At 37.4% G+C, this 20,097-nt stretch overlaps 3 protein-coding genes and 1 non-coding gene across 6 annotated transcripts; 2 read left to right on the top strand and 2 right to left on the bottom strand.

Moving 5' to 3' along the window:
• Positions 1–565: 565 nt before the first annotated feature.
• plbd1b (phospholipase B domain containing 1b) lies at positions 566–11,510 on the bottom strand. Its single transcript, XM_020644837.3, has 11 exons — positions 11,182–11,510; positions 10,174–10,396; positions 9,062–9,145; positions 8,121–8,262; positions 7,858–8,004; positions 6,466–6,610; positions 4,567–4,767; positions 3,128–3,268; positions 2,806–2,991; positions 2,546–2,652; positions 566–1,478 (listed from the first exon to the last, which is right to left on the bottom strand). Exons 1-11 carry the CDS (start codon positions 11,246–11,248, stop codon positions 1,302–1,304), a joined length of 1,620 nt encoding a protein of 539 aa, XP_020500493.2. The 5' UTR covers positions 11,249–11,510; the 3' UTR covers positions 566–1,301.
• trnar-ccu (transfer RNA arginine (anticodon CCU)) lies at positions 11,468–11,540 on the bottom strand. Its single transcript has one exon. It is a non-coding gene; the product is annotated as a tRNA-Arg (tRNA).
• Positions 11,541–11,961: 421 nt separating this feature from the next.
• cby1 (chibby 1, beta catenin antagonist) lies at positions 11,962–14,116 on the top strand. 3 transcript variants are annotated; one of them, XM_020644833.3, is made up of 5 exons: positions 11,962–12,069; positions 12,313–12,411; positions 12,618–12,723; positions 13,227–13,339; positions 13,690–14,116. In XM_020644833.3, the coding sequence occupies exons 1-5, from the start codon at positions 12,064–12,066 to the stop codon at positions 13,768–13,770; spliced, it is 405 nt and encodes a 134-aa protein (XP_020500489.1). In that variant the 5' UTR covers positions 11,962–12,063; the 3' UTR covers positions 13,771–14,116. The 3 variants fall into 3 exon arrangements, with proteins under 3 accessions (XP_020500489.1, XP_020500490.1, XP_020500491.1); XM_020644834.3 differs by having other exon boundaries at positions 11,985–12,149; XM_020644835.3 differs by having other exon boundaries at positions 11,985–12,154.
• A 625-nt stretch (positions 14,117–14,741) lies between these two features.
• pdap1a (pdgfa associated protein 1a) lies at positions 14,742–18,718 on the top strand. Its single transcript, XM_020644848.3, has 6 exons — positions 14,742–14,912; positions 15,843–15,925; positions 16,011–16,085; positions 16,276–16,400; positions 16,575–16,726; positions 17,202–18,718. Exons 1-6 carry the CDS (start codon positions 14,900–14,902, stop codon positions 17,234–17,236), a joined length of 483 nt encoding a protein of 160 aa, XP_020500504.1. The 5' UTR covers positions 14,742–14,899; the 3' UTR covers positions 17,237–18,718.
• Positions 18,719–20,097: the final 1,379 nt, after the last annotated feature.

The raw sequence follows: 20,097 nt of genomic DNA, 5'->3' as shown, positions 1-20,097 counted from the left end.
TACCCAGGTTACAGGAAATTAGAAATGTACATCCGGCAAAGACTTTCAAAATAAACTCTTTATCTGATCAGTCCCTGCCGACTCCCAAAATGAAATAAAGCGGATACTGTAAAACTAAATGTTTTGTGGTTGGACATTTCCTACTCCATATTATTGAACTTAAAAAAAATGTAATTTAAATCAGTTTAAATAGTACATGATCTGCCTCGTAAGCCTACTAAATAGTCATTTCATCAAATAGTCTACTAGAGGTCTGTTTACTCCTACAAAGTATCAAAGTTAATACGCTGAGATTCAAAAGGAAAGACTGAGAATACTTTTCTTTTGTTAAATATAGACTATAGCCATACAGGCCTAGCCCAGGTAGGCTTTAAGTAGCTTATTGCATAAGGAGTAATTTATCTAATTATTTTATCCATTGATTTGTATTAGCTTTTTGAGCAATCATTTTCAAAGGTTACCCATAAGGTCTTATTTTGAAAGCATGGTAGATGTAGTTTAGTTCACAGATAAAAAAACCATAGACTGTAAATATTAAAAACAGAAAAAAGACTGGGGCTTGTAGTTTATTTTTTATTTTTTATAAATTATGGTAAAGCAAGACCGAAATGCTCCACAATGTAGGTCAATTAATATTTTATAATCGTTGATATATACATCACATCAAATAAGCATTAACATCAATTTGTTACCCAAGTAAACATTGCATCAAAACTTAATAGAAATTTCCTGACAGGTAACATTTAAAATATCTGGAACAAACATTTTCAGTCAATAATCCTCAAGCTCATTAAGGTACTACTTTTACAATACTACTGTTGTATGAAAACCAGAAAGGAGAACAGTATTGATACCAGCAAGAGCCAGTAATAATGGCTGTTATCGAAAACAAAAGATCTGAAAATGGATTTAAGAATAGAATACTAATGTATTAATAAATAGCCTATTTTATAAACAACAACAAAAAGTGACGCTCTATCAGATTGGCATTATTTAACTACAAGGAAATTACACTGGGATAATTAAATGGAGTGCATGTAAATGCATTGACAATTTCCTCAATCACATTGTGCCATGGTCTGTATTTAATCATTTAATTACTTTAAATTAGTTGTGTAAGATGGTGCCTGTAAAGTTTACAATTGAAATTGTATTTGTTGACCAAATTTGTCACATCTTCCCAAGCTTCAACGTTGTCCTCTGTAACCAAAAGTGCATTATTAACAAGAAAAATTAGGACTGCTGATCTCAACAGGAAGACCCTTTCTACACGGGTTGGAGGTATTTTCTGTCTCTTGTTCTCAAGGCTGACGCAGTGTGGACCTCATCGTGACGAAGGAGAAGTTGTAGGTGTGTGGGAGACCCTGATGATTTGAGAGATTGAAGGACTGCCATGAGAAGGGACGCAGGCCCCCATGCGTCGTTGGGCCGTTAATTGCCTCCGCGACCAGCTTGATCGCCATCTGGTAGTTGGTCACCTGCAGACAGAAATGGTAATTTCTAGGAAGAAAATAAACTAATTTAATCTTGCCTTTGGATAAACGTTCTACACATCAATATAGACCTTTCTGTTGCTTTTAACAGAACAAATATATTCCAAAAATGTACTTTGATACAATGTTTCAAATTAAATTGGACCTTTTAAAGTCAGAAACAAGAAATTTGTATATGCCTAACTTCTGCTCCAAAAAACCCAAGTATACGTGCTTATCCTTTACAGATGGTAATCTTGGATGATAACCACTAACATAATCCCATGATATATTACCTTTGTGACATCACAAAGGGAAGTAACCCCTCCCCCGGGTGGGTGACACTCCCTAGGTGCAAGCTAGGTGTTTGTTCTGCCCTCTTGTGTCTGTCTTCACACTGTAAACCATTGGCCATGGTGCAAGAAAGCCCATGCCATCCACGCCCTTCCAGAGAGGGGTTTGGTCAGTAACAGCTCAGTTGCATTAAAGCTACAGACACAGAAAGAGTCTGATCTGAGCAGGGCTGAAATAGAGGGGTTTATAGGCACGATAAATACAAGGTCAGGTTGTTTTTTTAACAAGAAACTTCACAGGAATGTTTTGGGGAGCTCTGAGACTTTTTTAAACTGGTTGGAAAGGAGTTTAATATAAGACATTTAAAACTGCTACATATCAGCAATGGGGCATTGTCATCTGTAGCAATATAATGTTAGCATGTAGTTCTAAGTACCACTGTGCAGCCTTGAAAAGCTTCTTGCTGGTTGTAGACTTGTAGTTTTGCTAAACACAAAACATAATGAATGACCAAATAACTTAACAAAACCGATAAGGACACACATGCAAATGCATTAAAGGGGACATATTATGAAAAATCCACTTTTACAGTGTTTTTGAACATACAAACCTGAGTGTCTACACACCCACAAAATGTGAAATAAAACCACCCAGTCCTTTGTTTGTGGTCTGTATAAATCTTACAACACAGAGAAAAATGCTCCGCTTCAAATTTTCTCAGTTTGTGACATCACAGTGGGATTCTGGTAAAAAAAATAAAAAATAAAAAATCTGCTTACCTTGGTGTCATAGCAACCTCCTGGACGTGGTCTCCTTGGTCTCAGGTCGTTACGGCAACACAGGGTTTTACATGGATGGCCCTTGGAGTAGGGGTCTCTCTTGTAGTCTGGAACAGAACCAGTCTGACTTTAGGTTTCAGCATCCTCCATTATTTTGTTTATCCCATTGTGTGTGGTTTTTTTTTGGATAATCTCTGAGGCCCTTAGAAGTCAGGAAAATATACAAATATAATGCATGGCTAATCTGATGTTACACTTACTGTTGTATCTCATGATGTGTTTAAGAGAGTTGAGGTCAGATACTTTGGCCTGGTCTCTGCGGAGTATTTTGGCTCTGGGGCAGAGGTCATAGGAGAAGTCTTCTCCATATCTATTCCACATCACACCGTACCCACTCAGATCGTAGATATCAGCATGAAATGGTATGTTGTACGACGGCCAGTAACCTGCCAAATGTAACACAGTGAAGAAGGAGTGTGTCGTGACATATTGACAACAAAATCAACCATTCTAGATAAAAACCAAAAAAATATAGAAATATTCATAAAAACAGATGGATGTTGCCCCCCCCCCCCCCCGTACCTCTCCGTAAAGCTTGAGTCTGATCAGAGTGCGCCACCTTCCCAGGAATCTGCTCAACCACAGTCAGAGCTCCACTCTTGATACTGTGACCCAGAGAAACCCTGCTCAGGTCCACCACCATGTACTGGCTATTATAGGTACCTAAAATACAGACACATTAAACCCGACTGGCACAGGGAAACATTGTCACGTCTTCCATCGGCCTGGAGGATTTGAAACCAGTGGAAGAAACGAGGTTAACTTCCGGCTCTGGAGTTATTGGCTTGCACAGACAATAAATCCCTCACCTAACTCTATTTGAATGAAATGAAAACAAAGACCAATGTAAAGCAAAGGCTCCTGGGTAAAGAGCCTGCAGGCCACCACAACAGTTTTGCAGGAAGAGGAGTAAAAGAGCCGAGGCTGCTGGGTAATGAGAGGGCTGTCAGTCTGGAGAACACTCTGTCCCATTCTCCCCTGCCCTCCCCTAGCAACATGACGTGACAGATCAAACTGATGTGTTATAAAGAGGATAGTCTGGTTAAGAGTCTGATGAATCTATTTATGGAAACATGTCCTGTGAAGTTTTACAAAGTAAGAATTTTTGTTTCAGACCAAAGTTATTATTCTTGCCTTTCTGCAAGTCTTACGTTCCTCTTTCCTCTTTTTATACCTCTGTCCTGTCCCGTCTTTTCATTCTAACACACGTTTCTTCACTAAAGTTGAATTACAACAGTAAAAGTTAAATAGTGATGTTTGTACCATCTGATCTGATAAACATTTACGTCTAAGATCTCCACAAAATGTCCTGTGTGTCCTTTTTAATGCAAAAGCTTTAATACCTGACCTTCCCTTTCTCCCCAGGTTGACTTTGTGTTAACTGCTAACAAGCAAATCTTAGCATAACTGAACTTAGATGTTTAACACTGTAAATGTGTAATATCCTCATGTTAAAAATGTCATTTTGAACGTGTAAGAATGGCAAGATTAAGAATGGTAACATTCATTTTTAGCTCAAAACACAGATGGTAAAGCTTTACAAAGCTGCTCATGGTAGAAATAACGTATTTATTAAAGGAGTGAAGATAAAGTCCTATGAACTAGTCCCTGTTTTATAAAAACAGGTGATAGCTGAGTGCCTCCACAACTGGATTTTATATGTTTTTGAATGTTTCTCTTTGGGATTTGTTTGTTTTGTTCAACTGCCATTTTGCATGAAGATGCAAATCTCAAACAAAGACGACAAACAGGAAAATGGTAACAAAGAATTTCCTTGTATTTAAAACATTACATGAATGAATGGTCTAACATCTTCTATATAATTTGCATGTTTTTAAATGTTTAGCTGGCTACTACGTGTTCACGATCCATCCAGACTCTGTCCAGCATTTCTTTGGTTTTGATATTTTATGAGTGTGTCAACATTACAGTTATGCAAAGGATGATAAACGAGGGTTCACCTGAGTTGTATTTGGAGAAGATCTTGGCCCATTCCTCTCCGCTGTGTGCCAGGTTGTTGGCCAGGCGGACTCTCTGCCAGGCCAGCAGGCTGTGAGGGCTGAGCTGTGAGAACAGAGAGATGTTGAAGACACCAATGGAGGTCTGCGTCATCAGCAGGCCGCTCCCAAGAAGGTAGAAGTCATCCAGAGACATCAGGAATCCTGGAGGAGGAAGCAGGGGAGAGGGGGTTAAAGGAGAATGTTTCGTGGTAAATGTCAAAGAGTGGATGTTGGAAAGTCAACAAAGTTGTGATGATATTATTGCACTCAGTATATATGACTTTTTATCAGCAGTGGAAAGTGTTTTGACAGCTGTGATTACTGGTTTCTTGACGGATGTAGATTTTTAATCAAAATAAATCATCTTCATTTCACTCCCACAGTTCTCATGAAGTCATTTTCAGCTGAAGCAAGCTTTTGATTTCAGCAAATATACGCTCTGATGTACCCACACACTACCTGCTCAGCATCATAGAGCAGACAGACATTTAGAGAACGATTAGTAAGTCAGCTAGCTGGGAAACATAATGGGACTAATATGTAGCGAACATCCACCAAATGAACGGTCAACCCTCTTTATTAACAATAATGTTGCTGTCTGCTGGATGTGTAAATAAACTGTACGCTAGGATGTTTACCATAAGACTTCATTTGTCAGTGTTGTTCTCACAGCTTGTGTCTGCCCACAAGTGTCAAAACAATATTATAAAGTATTGTAGAACTCCTCAAAAGAGAGATTTTTTGATTCATTACTTTTTGCTGAAAGTTGAATAAGTGGGTTTAGTAATGTATTTCAAGACCTCCTGCTTAGCTTAGCATGAAGAAAGGAAGCTAAAAGCAGGCTTAACTCTACTCGCAGACAGAGCGGCTTTAGCAGTTTGTTTACAGGCCAAATAAAAGTGATTTTACATCTCAGTTTGACAAAAAAAAATTGGCAAATTTCCTAAATGATGAAAATATAGCTTTCAGTTGTTAAGAGAAATAATTCTAGTGTTGTCACGCTACTATCACTGCTTACGCTAGTGGTTTAACCACAGGTAGAAAAGAACTTCTGCTTATTTTAATAAAAATTCTAGCATAATACTACTACTCATAAAAGTATAAATTCTGCTGATGCTACTATAATGAATTAAATGAATAAGGAATACTGCTGCTGCTGTGATTAATAATATAATATCCATATGCAGAGGAATGTTCTCACCAGCCCTACATTGACTTTAACGTTAAGTATTTATATTTCTTCTTATCTTGGCCCAGATGCTGATGAACGTGTGTGTGTGTGTGTGTGTGTGTGTGTGTGTGTGTGTGTGTGTGTGTGTCAGGGAGAGGGAGAAAGCAGCTTAGGAGCTACAGTGGCAGGGCTGTTCTTCATCTCTTTTTTTTAATAAGGTGAAGTGATGTCCTTGGCCTCTAAAAATAGCCCTTTTCTAAAACCACTTGTGTTCTGATAGCAATGGAACCTTTAAGAGGATTTTTATGGTCTAGACCACACTGCAAATCTTGGCTCACAAATTTATAGAGTGTCCTCTGAGTTCACCGAGAGGAATACACTTAATACACCTCCGTTTGAGGTGTTTACACACTGCAGTGGATGTTTTTCTGGCTGCTGTGAATGAGCTGTGCGCTTAGTTGAAGAATTACTTTCAAGGGAGAATGTTCTTTGAGGATTTGGATTAAGTCCTAGCTATGTCACTGTTTCAATTCTCCAAGATGAAAATGAAATCATGTGGATTAACGACAAGCTGTTCACCTCAGCTCAGACCTTTAATAGGATGCTTTGCTTTGCTGTGCCGTGCTGTATGTTTACACACTCCTATTCAAATTTCAGCTCCATTATCTTTGTGTGAGTGTACATGTTACCAGGGTAGCTGCTGAACGACAACTTTCCAGTGGCAGCTTGTGTGTCAGACACCTTGAAGTTCCAGTGTTTATAGATGCGCATAGTGGCTGCATATGTGTACCAGCTTGAGTGGCCAAACAGCAGGTTTTCAAAGCCTGGAAGCACCTGAGACCATAAAGAGAGAGAGAATGGTGCTGAGATTATGGATGTCTAAATGTTATAATGACATTTAATAGTCATAACATGTAGCCTATGTTATCAAAAAAATTTAAATCACTACTGAACTGTTTTAACAACATGGATAGGCATAGGCTAATACTTTGATATACCATTAAATATTTTGAAGGCTAATGACATTGCCCGAGGCCTACACATTGTAGCCAACTCTATTAAGTGCTAATGAGCAAATGCCATGCTAAGGTCAAAAACAAATATGTTTTTTACACATTTAGATAGATAGCCTTCATGCTAGCATTAGCATTCAAAGCAAAGCCCCATTTGAGCCTTATAGTTGCTAACACGGCTGTAGATTTTCATTCATATTTGTAATGAACCAAAACCTAGCTATGTTTGTCATCATAATATGGACTTAAGTTAGGTGGTGAACATTGGAAATGTTAAACATCAGCATTAGCATTGTTACTGTGAGTGAGTTGACATGCTAGCTTGGCATTTCACTCAAAGCTGTTAACAGGGTTAAAGCGTGGTTATATTCATGTTAACCATTTAATTTGGTTGTCACTTGTCACAAAACTAAACTAAGCTTTGTAAAGATGGTAGCCTAAATCTTAAATATCAGCTTTAGAAGTTTTGTGTTGCCATGCTATAGCATTAGCATTAAGATCTGTTGAACCACATAGGTTGTGGGTTTCAGTTTTGGTAGGTACAGAAACCAAAACTTTATTTGTCATTCTTCATTTTACTAAAGCAGGTGGTAAACATTAATCACCAGTGTTGAACTTGTTGCCGTGCCAACATTAGCATTGAGCTAACACAGTGATATATCATTATAAAGAAAGACTGGATTTAAATTAAGTTGCTGTATTTAGTTGAATGAACAATTGCTGTTAGCATAACCAGATAAACCAACAATTTCACAATTTGATATTCTTCAAATCTTTTAATTTGTGATGAATCAGCCCTAACAGCAGCAGATGAAACTGTTATCAAATAATGGTTAATGTGACATTTTTAGTTAGTGGGCTCACTCTATTTACACTTTGTCTTTGTTTCCTGAATGGGTGTTTGTGGACAGGAAACGGTTCTCCTCGTAATAGCCTTTTATCCTCCTTATTGACACACTGAAGAAGAGGGAACCCCATGCACAAGGACCCACAATAAAACGAATTAGGCCTGCTTTCAGACCTCCCAAGTTCTCCTTCACTGCTGGAGCCAAATGAGCTTGGCCTAACCTTGATGAGAGCGGTGCAGTGGCCCATTCCTGGCATCCCGAAAGCACCACCTCCTGTGGAGGAGTTGGAGCGAGGTGTCAGAGCTGGGACGAGGTCCAGGAGGTCTCCCACGCCATTCAGAAACTGGAGAGCAAACGCTGATAGAGGCTTTGGAGGAAAAAGAGAGAGAGCAAGTGGTGGAGATGAAATGATATGATACTGTGGCAACTTTCTCACTTACAAAAAAAAATAAACAAACAATAAAAAGTGCAATATGTACACACCTCCATGTGTTTGTTTTTGGCCCACTGTGCAGCTCCAGCATGGAGCCCATCCAGCTGGGCCAGGATCAGTCCCAAATGTTTCCACAAGGGGTCGCTGGATCTCTTCAGTTTCACCTGTTCTCTGGCCCACTGGTCTTGTTTACTGTGGAGCATCAGAGAGCCTTCTGGTTTCTGTTACAGTTTATGAACAAGTGCAACTGGTTGCTTCTTAAAATCAGCCGCCAGCGCAACTCAACTCAGAATTACAGTAATCACTGCTACATGAATTTCATTTATAAAAAAGGTACAGACCTCTGTTGAACAAATAATAAACTAAACAGAAGAAGCAAGCAATAGGTCATTCAATTATTTCTTGTACATTTCTACCTTAAAAGTATGAATATTAATACAAATATTGAGTATTTTAAGATTTATTTTTTGGCTTTTTCTGCCTTTAATGGATAGATAGGACAGTGGATAGAATCAGAAATCAGGGAGAGAGAGTGGGGAATGACATGCAGCGCCACGAGCACCCCAATATTGAGTATTTTAAACAAAATTGCCTGATTAGTTATGTGAAAGAAAATCAAAGACAAACTATGGCAACTTTAATTAATTTCTTTCCTTTCTTGCCAGTTTTATAATTTGTGATTTATTGTGATTTGTTAGAGGAATTGAAGAACTCTGGAGTGTAAACAGTAAATAGGTTTACCAAAATGTGAAGAAAGTTGCTTCTTTGTGTTAAACAAAATGTGACTAACTGCTCTTTTTTTAAACATGTATTCAATTGAAAACAAAGTACAACAAATGTATCTATTAAAATGGAAAACATTACTTGTATTTTTGTAAATAGACTCTGCTTTTGATGCCTGCACCCTACTTTTGAAATGTGGCTGTAGTTTGAGACTTTTCTGTCTTTAAATGGAGGTTTTATCCTGCAGCGGGAACAACAGAAACAATACCTTAAAAACCTCCTCAGGGGGCTCAAGACCTTCTCGTCCTTTATGAGTTGAGGGTACATGTTGTAGTAGTGAGGAAACATCTGTCTGAAGAGAAAGCATAAGAAAGGTGGGAATAAATTTTGTATGTATCTTTGAGGATTTTGTGTTTATTGTTGATATTTAATGTTATTTCATTTCACTTTCTTTTATTTAGTTATACTTTTGTACATAAAGAGCAAAGTTCACCAAGGTCAAATGATCTGTGTGTGTAAGCATACCTGGCCAATGAAGCTGATTCTGATTATTTAATACTCAACAATCTAAATTAAGGCTCGGCTATTATACTGTCAACACTTAAATTATAATAATAATAATAATAAAGTTTATTTATAAAGCACTGATAAAAAACAGAATTACAAAATGCTTTACAAAAAATACTAATCCCAACAATAAAATACACAACACAAAGATGAATAACTAAAACAATGGTGGATTAAAGGAGATAAAGCGAAATAAAAACAACAATCATGGATAAAACACAAAAACTACAAGACAGCCTCTTGAGAAACATAAGTCTTTAATCAGAAACACAACCATATGCTTAACATCATCACTTATATTTGTTTATTTCCCTTTTATGTAACCAAGTTAAACTTTAATTGTAAAGAATAATTTAACTATTCATCGTTTGTCTGACAGCTTTTATTGAAATTTCTGATTTACATTTTTCAGTGTAATGAAGCTGCATATCTACAAATTTGATGGGTTCAAATGAGAACTTTTCTGATGAAAAAAAGCACGAAGAACTCCTTTATAAAGATTAAAATATTTCTCAAACTTTTTAAGCTATAGAAACTAATTAACTCCCATATAACACAACTTAACACAGACTTTTATTCTTTGAAGGTGACTTGGTCCTCTGGGATCTGTTATAGATTATACTCGTTCTGAAGCAGAATGATTTTTGTGACGTCTTCTGATTCTGACTCAATAGACCTCAGACATGAGTCGGTAAGGCATTCAGGTGTGTTTTTGAAGACTGTGAACTACTCACTGACTCTGTTGCCTCAAAGAGATTTAGTTCAAAATAGTTTATTGATTGTTTATTTCACAACGACACATGTGACACTCACCCAGCAGTAAGATAACCCTCCAGGTACCCAGCCAGGAAGAAGGTGGTCTCGTCGTGCTGCGGGTTTCCTCCATAACCTGCACTGATCTCCAAGACGCCCCATCCAGTGAGAAGCAGAGTGTCATTGAAGTACCCGTAAGCTCCCCCCTCTGTCTCCATCACCCCCTCCTTCAGGATCACACTTTTCTGGGCAGCATCCCAATACACAGTGGCCTCTTGGAGCTCTACCATTGTAGGAGGATGGACAGGGTCACAGGGTTGAGGTTGAATAACATGCATTATGTAGAATAAGGTCACCAATACAATGAAATATAAGGAAAACACAAACACACTTAAAACAGAGAGCCTAACCCTAAACAGACTTCTTTAGCTGCTGTAACGAAAAAAAATATCCCCAAATGGGGATCAATAAAGTTCATCTTTATGTTTTATCTTTATTTTATTTTTACATATTTGTATTTAGGCTATTGCTTAATTAGTTTCTGTCAAAAATATTTTTTTTACATAGGCTACTCACATTCGTTTCATATTGAGTAAGCTGTAGCTACTTACAAGTAGGCCAGAATAACTTTACAGTTTTCAATCAATAACTCTCCAGTTTGAAACTAGATTAAATTTATGGTTACGTTTAAACATTGGCTACAGCGTTACGAATAAGTGTTTATCCACCAAATAATGGATAAGGCTAAATATAAACCGCAAACCCTTTCAGATCCGTATAGGCTACTGTTTTGGAATATCCGGGATAATAATATGGTACCACATTTAAAATTAAATTGTTGGAATAGAAGACAAAAAAACTATTATTCTTTAAATCCTATCACTACTATCAGTACTACTACTATAGTCGCCACCGTGAGCTGTAGGCCATCTGTTTATCAAATTCTCCGTTTCCGTAGATTTTAAACAATCAATCTTCCATTTTCATCAGGAGTTTTTTTTTCTTCCAAAATTGAATGGATTTAAATTTTCTTTCCGTCATGAAAAGAGAGACAAGAATGGTACTCACGGTAAGTTCGCACCGATGCAGCCAAGTAGGTCAGCAATAAGCACAGTTTGGTTCTCTGCTTATCCATGACGGCCGATGTTTTCCTGCGCTTCTCTGCCTTTCAAGTACTTGAGTAACTGTTGCTGAACCATTTAGTCTACTACAAACAACGACGGTGATAACGAGTGGAGATTATCAAGTGCATATTGACCGGAAGCTTTTGCAATTACTTTAATTGCTTAAATTGTGCAACCACCGGTAAATAGCTTTAGATTCGACAACTTTTCGTAGACGGGGAAAAAGCAACCACCCCAGATGGGACTCGAACCCACAATCCCTGGCTTAGGAGGCCAGTGCCTTATCCATTAGGCCACTGGGGCTGTCTGTGGAACGGGCATAGCTAAATGATTTTTATAGATTTATTTAGACTGCCTGAGTTAATTCAGTTTTGTTTTAATTGTTGGGTTTGCTACTTTGTGCTTAGTTTTCACTGTGTTTTTCATTATTTCAAACAACAAACAAAGTGCAACAATAGAAAAGCTTCAAAAGGCCGAGTGACGCTATCGCCATGGTGATGCGTCTGCGTTTAACGGACGGATCCATTATCTCTGTAGAAAAGGGGTATTTATGTTTTCGTAATGCAACATTGACTATTAGAATTTGCATAAAACTCCCGAGAAGAATACTTGAGCACCAATCAATATTCGAATATCTTAAACGTATGTAATAGACAAATAATGACAAAAAGAGTGACGCTATAAACCTATAAACCTGATTTATTCAAGAGTAGTGTCTACTTTAAAAAACATGGTACCTTCGCACTTGCGCAGAAGAATAGAAAATGGCTTAGCTTGGAGACAAAAAAAATCATCTACCCCGTGAGAATTTAAATAATTAGTCTGTATGGAGGTAAATATATGAGCCACATATTTTCAGTGACACAACAACTACTAACCCATCTGTGAAGCAGTCAAGAGTTTCGTTTAAATGTAAGGTATGAGTAGTACTCACAGTTAGTGAGTGTTAGCCACTTAGCATTAGCTGATAACGTAGCCTACCATTAGCAACGACAAACACACACACACGGTGCCTGCTCGATACTGATGTTTATAAAATAGTAATGCTGATTTGTGTTAACCACCATTTAAACAGGACCTTAAAAGATCTCTAAGGATGCCGCTCTTTGGAAACACATTCAGTCCGAAGAAGACTCCACCTCGCAAATCTGCTTCTCTGTCCAGCCTGCACACGGTGAGTTTATTAAAACACTGTTCTTTAGTTGTGCTAAAAGTCTACATGCTTTGATGTAGTGAGCAAATGTCAAGTAAAGCAAACTATTAAAAACAATCATGTTTCAAATACTTATCAAATTCAACCTTATTGAGAGGATGCACCTTGAGGAGGATCATAACTTGTGGACATGTTTTGGGATAACTGAGATGTGTGGTCTCTTGTAGTTGGATCGTTCAACAAGGGAAGTGGAGCTGGGTCTTGAGTATGGCCCTCCTGTGATGAACATTGGAGGTCAAAGCTGGAAGTTTGACGAGGGACAGTGGATAACAGGTAATGATGACATGCTGGGACTGCTTTTAAAGTTTAAGTGCAAAACTCTTCATGAATCTTGCTTTTCTACGTGAAACGTTAAATGATGAATCACTTCTGGTATTTTAATACAATTCTACAATTCACTTAGCAGACGCTTTTATCCAAAGCGACGTACATCAGAGAGTAAGTACAACACAAGCAAGGATCTAGAAAAAAGGGAACAATGTCAGTCAGAGCAAACGATCAGCTTTGAGTCTGATTGGACACACAGGTGCTGACAGGAAGTGACCAGAGGCAAAGCACAACATTGACGGCAGTTCTTGAGAGCTCTAATCAGTATAGAAACCATCTTATAAGTCATCGTTATCAAACAAAAACAGTTGTCACAATCATCGTCATCAATGATATGGAGACCATCATCATTAAGTTAGTAGGTATTCATGAAAGAGCTGGGGCTTTAGCTTTTTCTTAATAGCCAACACATCATTCAATCTGGTGTCTTTTGGTTTTTGTCTCACCAGAATCTGGCGGAAATGCATCTGGTAGAGAATTGCAGCGTCTTAAGAAAAGAAATGTTCAGCTGGAGGAAGAGAACAACCTCCTGAAAGTAAAGATTGAAATTCTCTTGGACATGGTAAGAATCAAGCAGCTATTTATGCTCTTACATTCCTAGGTAATATAGACTATGCCTCTTTATACCCTGAGGTAGAAATACTAACGTTGACCTTCTTCTGAAACACCAGATGCAATGTTTTTTTTATAATCCTCTGTTTGCATTAGTAAACAGGGAAATCAGTTCTTACTTTCTGGCTCCATAATCATGTTTGTAAAATTGTTTAAAACACAATCTCACAATGCTTTGCTCCCATTTAAAGTATTGTGTATTGGATTTTAGTTCTAAACGTAATTACCATTTAAATAGTAGATGCATTTTTGTGTTATACCAAAGCTGATGAGTAACCAATATTTAATCTTCCAATGAAGTTAACAGAGACAACTGTTGAATACCACCTGATGGAGAAAGAAGTGGAAGACGTAAAGACTCAACATCGACGGAAGAAATGACTGATCTGATTCCTTTTTTATAGGACATGTTTTCATGTTTGTAGTTTGTTAAAGAGAAAATGTTACTTTGCTTTTTGCTTCTGTTTTATGTTTGACAAAATAAGTAAAAAATATTATAATTTGCTAATCATTTCTGTCAGGTCTCTGTCTCGCTTGTGTTTATTGTTGGTACCGCTGAATACGACTAAGTGACTATATTTTTAGGCTCTGTTCTGCATTTACTTTATAATAACAAATCGGAAAAACTGTACACAGTATATTTTATAAGGTTTTTTATTTTAAGGTGACATTTCTTGTATTCACTGTTATTTTTTATTCAATTAAAAATAAAATCCACCACTCTGGAGCTGTTTTTCTTTTCACTCAGAGCTTTTAGAATATAAATCTAACCACTTGTTTGATTAACACTTTACTAACACGCTCATTAGAAGACAACAACATCCAAATCAGTGTTTATAACATTAAGCACAAAAGCTTGTGAGCAGTAAGATTATCAGTTCTCTTCATATTTTTTATTTTACCATGGCAGTAAAACAAGCCTGAAAAAAAGTAATTTGAAGTAGCATCTACTCGCTTTTTGCAGCAAAATAATTGACAATTATATAATTGGATATATTGCATATATTGTATGCTTTAGTATCGTTTGTATACCAAACACAGACAGAATGTTTTGTGGTTTTAGTATCCACATTGCCTTTTTTCTATTACACGGTAATATAGATAGTATAAAAGTTATGATGTGGTGATCATGCTTTTTCTTTATACAATGTAGTTCAGAGTTCAATTATTTCTGTATTGCGTCTAAGTTCTCGAGGTAAACGATGTCTGCTGCTGACATTATCAATCTCAATTCAGAGTTCTGCCATTGCGTTGAACGGTCTCTTAAGCTAATTGGTAGATTCACCTGTCATTCAAACTGTCAGTGCACTGATTGGTTGAACTATACTTACTGCGCAGGCGTAGCTTGTGATGACTCAATGCAGCGTTTTGGTAACTGTGCTGCCGACAGCGGGAGAGACGAAGGAGTTTTTAGCCTTTTCTTCCAGCACTTTAAACTGTTTGTATTTTGCTGTCACAGTATTTATTGATAAAGTAGCCGGCTTAATCCCTATAAACTTCATTTTTCACAATGCCTCGAGGTGGTAAGTATTATGCTGAAGGTTCATTTTACATGCTATTTTTAGCAAGCTAATTCAAGCTAGCCAGGTGTTAGCTGAAGTAGTGTGAAGTCCCGTTGAACTCTCACATGCTTAGCTTTTAGCATGCTAACCGGTTAGCAGGTTGTTTTTGCGAGTACTAGAGCCAAAGGAAAGCAGTGGATATCAAATTTAGCTGTGGTGACTATTAACAGTCTTGCTATGGACACAGTTACTGTCTTATTGTTAGTAAATGTGTCTGTTTAAGACGACCTGAGTGGTCACATTATTTATGTTGCACCGCCAGTACCATGTGCACATTAAACCACCTCTAGTCAATTCAGTGGTTATCAATATAATACTAAATTAATCCTAATTGTTACTGTTATTACTTGTTTTACACGTTTTTTTTATTATGTATAATACTCTTTCGTATTTGGCTCCTTTTTCGACCATGTCCTCTTAAAATCATCAGTCATGACGTTTGCAGGTGGGAACTGGCCTACAGTGAACTTTGTGTGTGTCATTTCCCAAAACACACTGTCTGCCCTTTCAACAACATGATAGCTTAAATGTAGAACTCTAAAATAACTGTTGTTGGTCTTGCCTGGCTTGAATCTCAGTCTCATTACCCAGAGTTTGTAAGGTACAGAGGGTGTATGTAATAACAGCAACACCTGCACCACATCATTTCATCCAATGTTGCATCCCCACCATCAAAGTGTTCAGTCCACCTAGTAGTCTAAAAAAAAAAAAGCTTAATCACTATTTATTCAAGGGCCACATTTTTTAAACATATTACATTGTTCAGTATTTAATTTAATGTGTGTCTGTGAGAAATTATTTGGAAATTCTAAGAATCTTTGTAAATTGAAAACTTGGTAAAGCGATTGGTTACAGTTTTCATTACCATTAATGCCTCAAATTATGTTTTAGGAAAAAGGAGCCACAAGGGCAGAGGGAAGCAGTTCAGCAACCCTGAGGAGATAGATCGTCAGATGAAAGCACAGAAGGAGCTGGTGAGCAAAACTCCTTTGTCAAAAAACAAGTTTGCTTACGTGATGTTACCATTACAATAGTACTGATGTGGTTGTATGTTTACAGGAAGAAAATCCTGGTGCAGAGAAAGGGAGCGCTTCAGAGTCTGGCGATGAGAGCAGCAGTGAGGACGAATCCGATGTGAGTGAGGGGAGGAGTTTAATGTTGACATCAATTGGGGATTTTTTTTTTTAATGAACAGTTAAATATGTTTTTAAAGGATAAAAGAAAGTTGATTATCAAGATCCCCAGCCTGTGCCTTTATTAACCTACATAAGGCTTTTGGTTTCTGTCTCACTGATCTTACAAATGTGTTACTTCTTGCACACAGTCTAGGAAGAGGAGTGGAGTGGAGGGGCTTATAGAGATAGAGAATCCAAACCGTGTATCTCAGAAGAGCAAGAAGGTGGCTGAATTAGACGTCACTGCTCCTAGAGAGCTGTCTCGCAGGGAAAGGTGGGTTCACACACAGTCAATGAAGAAAGGAATGTTGGTATTTCAAGTTACTGTATTTTTTCAGCATCCCAAATTCTACAATGTCTTTTACCGTGGTTGCTCTCATCAGTTTTTCAATACATTTTCCTCAGCAATACTAATTGTTATGTGTATGCCTCCTGTTGTCTCTGTCAGAGAGGAGATAGAGAAACAGAAATCAAAGGAACGCTACATGAAGCTACATCTGGAGGGGAAGACTGAGCAGGCCAGGGCCGACCTGGCAAGACTGGCCATCATCAAGAAAAATAGAGAAGATGCTGCCAAGAAAAGAGATGAGCTCAAGAAAGGTGAGCAGACAGAACAACTGACACAAAGTGCCATTCATGAAAGCTTTAAGCGACTTCATCACTTCTGGCTGTTAGATTGTCTTTGATTTATCAAGTTAACTCTGCTTTTCTTTAGATTATCTTCAGTTTAGTACAGTTTATAAAGTAGCTCTACGTTTTAGTAACTTAGCAACCACAAAGAACAACAGAGTCATAGCAACAGGTTTGTTTCTGTGGTGGGATCGTCAATGTGTTAAAGATTCTGATTGTGACATGATGATCCAGTAACCTCAGTTTAGCTTAAGGATTAGTTTGAAAGACTTGTCCATACATGTTCTGTATTATGTTCCAATATGTAAGGCCAGAAAATCCCACTAGCCATCTAAAAGATTCACACAATTGTTCTTCTTTTAAAAGTCATAGTGTGGAAGTTTTTACAATATTTAAACCCAAACCTTCCAGTCTAATCTATGTTTTTCTGTGTTTCTTATTTCAGAAAAAGAAGTTGAAGATACTAAATCAAAGCGCTAGTCCTTCACCTTCAAGCTTCAACATGCACTTCAGTCTCCGAGGGAAGAAGAGAGAAGGAGATCTGGAGGAGGAGAACGGGTAGGGGACCAATTTGAGTGGCGTAAGATCAGGGTGGCTCCTGAACTCCTGTCCCTTATATCAGATCAGAGGGGTGTGGGATTTCCATGACCGTGTTGTCATGACAGGGAAAACTGGCGGAGCAAAGCAAGATGAAGAGGAATGCACCATTTGGGATGCCTTTACGTTTTCTTCACAATCCAAAAGAGGAGACAATTGCAGGTTTTCCAAGTGCTTCACTCCCTCTTTCTTCTTCTCCACCGACTATGGTTTTAATTCTAAAGCTGCTGAAGTTATTTCCTTTCCTTTCGATTCATACATCTTTACCTATTACAAGTTAAGTAAAAGACTTGACAATATTACAGTGAGCGTGCATGAGGATTTTTTTGGGTGCTTTGCTTTTCCTTCCATCTCAACCGCTTTGTACAAAGCCAAATCAGACACAGATGGAGACACGAACACTATATAGATGAAAAACGGATATATAGGAAATATACAGTGTAGTTTAGAATTTGTGGATATATTGCACAAAAAATTGACTAAATTTTTCAAAAAAACGAATCCTGATTTCCAAACGTGTCAAAACTTTTGCTTTTCTACCTGTTTCATCTTTCTTCCAGTTTTGGGTTTTTCCTCGTTTTGAGCCATTTTTCAAATTTACAGCTGGAATAATTCGGTGTCCCCCTACCACAGTACGTGTAGACGGTTGAATATTTTACATCTTTTGATTTGTCATTGTCCCCATCTACAAATGTACACTGCTCACTTGAATTATGTCATTGCTATAATTTCAAAAGTGTTTCAAAAAGTGTTTTGTACTCTCTTTTCTCAAGGCACTTAGAATTTTACTTGAATTGCCTAAAATAAGCATTTTTTTTTTTTTTTAAGTTGTTGAACATCAGTGCTGGAAAGCAGTAACTGTGGCCTTGCCCTGTTTCCGATGGGATCCTCGGTGGTTCTAACGGACGGGTTGTGTCTTTTGTTGCCTTTCCAAAGTTTACACAAGACCAGTTCACTGTCTTTCTCCTGCAATTAAAGTGCTACAAAGAACCAACACAGAGTTAGTTTATTAGGTACACTTAGAATGTAATGCGATCACGTACCAGCACCACTATTAACAGTCTTCAAAAATGATCAATTTAAAGTGAAATGTAACATTTTAGCAGTGGGAGGATTCACAGCATGGTTCTTGTATCGCTTCGACTGCACCGGTGTTCAGAACAAACTGGTAACTCAGGATGTGGGGGACTTGGACAAGTCTTGGATCAGGAAAAATGGTATCCCCTAAAAGATAAACATAGATTAAAGAATGAACAGATGAAACCATAATAAGAAATGTAGCTACAGCTTTAAAAGAAATAAATTCTTCAAGATTTTCATCATGTATTTGAAGTCATTTTTAAGAATAAATTCATTAATAGATAACTGACTATGTTGTGTTTTATATTCAAATTGTTCAGAATTATATTTTGTATTTCTATAACCAGCACTTCCCTCAAACAGCTGGAGCTAGGAGAATCTGTTGAGACAAAAACTGATGCTATGGCAGAAGACTTTTGTCTTTAATATCGTAAATTATAGTCAAATCTTAAATTATTACGGAACAGTTTAAACTGTCGGGCCGCTCCACTGATGTTGTTCTGTGCATTTTTTGGTTTCAACCACTAGATTGCAGCATCTCACAGGCACAGCGTACTCCTGGAACAGTTTGCTCTGGACTACCAACATCTAAAGAGGGATGTTCAGCAATCAAAGTGTAGCTGGATACTGTTCAACAATACAATGTTAACCTTACACAGATTACCAGATGTCAACAGAAACATGTGAGCATTTACTGAGCTCGGGACACGGACATGCAAAGCTTTTTCCTCACACATATGAAGAACTTTAAAACAGTTTTACGTTGACTAAATATTTAAAAGTAGGCTCCCTCCATCTTATCCTAAATGTCAAATTTTCATACCAACACTTTGGAAGAACACAGGATCACAACTGTGCTCTTAAAGACAATGAAAGATTTGAATAAGAAATAAACTGATTTATTTCAAACTGAATCAAGTTTAATAATCATGCACGCAGTCCTTCAGACGGAGGCACCAGGCTCAGCCTTTGATTTTTTGTATTGGTTGACTTAAAATGAACAATTTAAATTTTTGTCAAACCATGCAAACAGCAGAGTGTAATTGTCAAAAGATAAAATACCTTTTAAATAGTCTGATGAATAAGGGTTTATTTACAATAGTTGTGTTTTGTTACATATTGATAATACATTTTTTGCTTAAGGTTTTTTTTATGTTGGGTTTAAAAAAAATTATTTCAGAAAATGAGTGAATACAGACAATATTTAATCTTAACAATAAACTTAATTTCCTGTTTGAAATAGAGACATGAACATGCAGAATGTTCACCTGCTTTAGGATAAACTTGAGTTTTTCTCGCTGTAAACCAAAAATTAACTCTTAAGGCTCAAACTACTGTCATATTTTACCTTTACTAAAAATAGCAGCTTTCAAGCCATAATGAAAAAACAACCCGTTAATTATTTGTGTCTCAGCTGCCCAGCATGGCAAACAGATCAACGTCAGGGACTCGCTTGTGGCTAGCTAGCCCCATTAGCATTTTTAGTGGCTGAAGAGCACAGATAAGTGAAAAAAAATCACTTTTATTCACAAGGTAACAAGAGGCATAATACAGTGAATAAAAGAAGTTGATATCTATGGTAAACTGTGGAGGAAGAAGTTTGTTATGAATCCAGGATAAAAGGTCCCTCAGTGGAGTTTGTTTTTCAGGATTAACTGACAGGA

Source organism: Labrus bergylta, chromosome 21 (assembly GCF_963930695.1).
Source record: "Labrus bergylta chromosome 21, fLabBer1.1, whole genome shotgun sequence".
Lineage (NCBI taxonomy): Eukaryota > Metazoa > Chordata > Actinopteri > Labriformes > Labridae > Labrus > Labrus bergylta.
Note: the sequence above shows the minus strand (reverse complement) of the source record. Positions and strands in the feature narration are given on the sequence as shown.

Bases quoted from the DNA above. Each gene is read 5' to 3' on its own strand.
- plbd1b (XM_020644837.3), bottom strand. From the start codon at position 11,248: ATGGATAAGCAGAGAACCAAACTGTGCTTATTGCTGACCTACTTGGCT. The intron at 10,397-11,181 runs GTGAGTACCATT...CTACAATGGTAG, and splicing joins TGCATCGGTGCGAACTTACC to AGCTCCAAGAGGCCACTGTG. The intron at 9,146-10,173 runs GTGAGTGTCACA...CTTTCTCTTCAG, and splicing joins GAGGGTTATCTTACTGCTGG to ACAGATGTTTCCTCACTACT.
- cby1 (XM_020644833.3), top strand. The intron at 12,412-12,617 runs GTGAGTTTATTA...GGTCTCTTGTAG, and splicing joins CTCTGTCCAGCCTGCACACG to TTGGATCGTTCAACAAGGGA. The intron at 12,724-13,226 runs GTAATGATGACA...TTGTCTCACCAG, and splicing joins CGAGGGACAGTGGATAACAG to AATCTGGCGGAAATGCATCT.
- pdap1a (XM_020644848.3), top strand. The intron at 15,926-16,010 runs GTGAGCAAAACT...GTATGTTTACAG, and splicing joins TGAAAGCACAGAAGGAGCTG to GAAGAAAATCCTGGTGCAGA. The intron at 16,727-17,201 runs GTGAGCAGACAG...TTCTTATTTCAG, and splicing joins AAGAGATGAGCTCAAGAAAG to AAAAAGAAGTTGAAGATACT.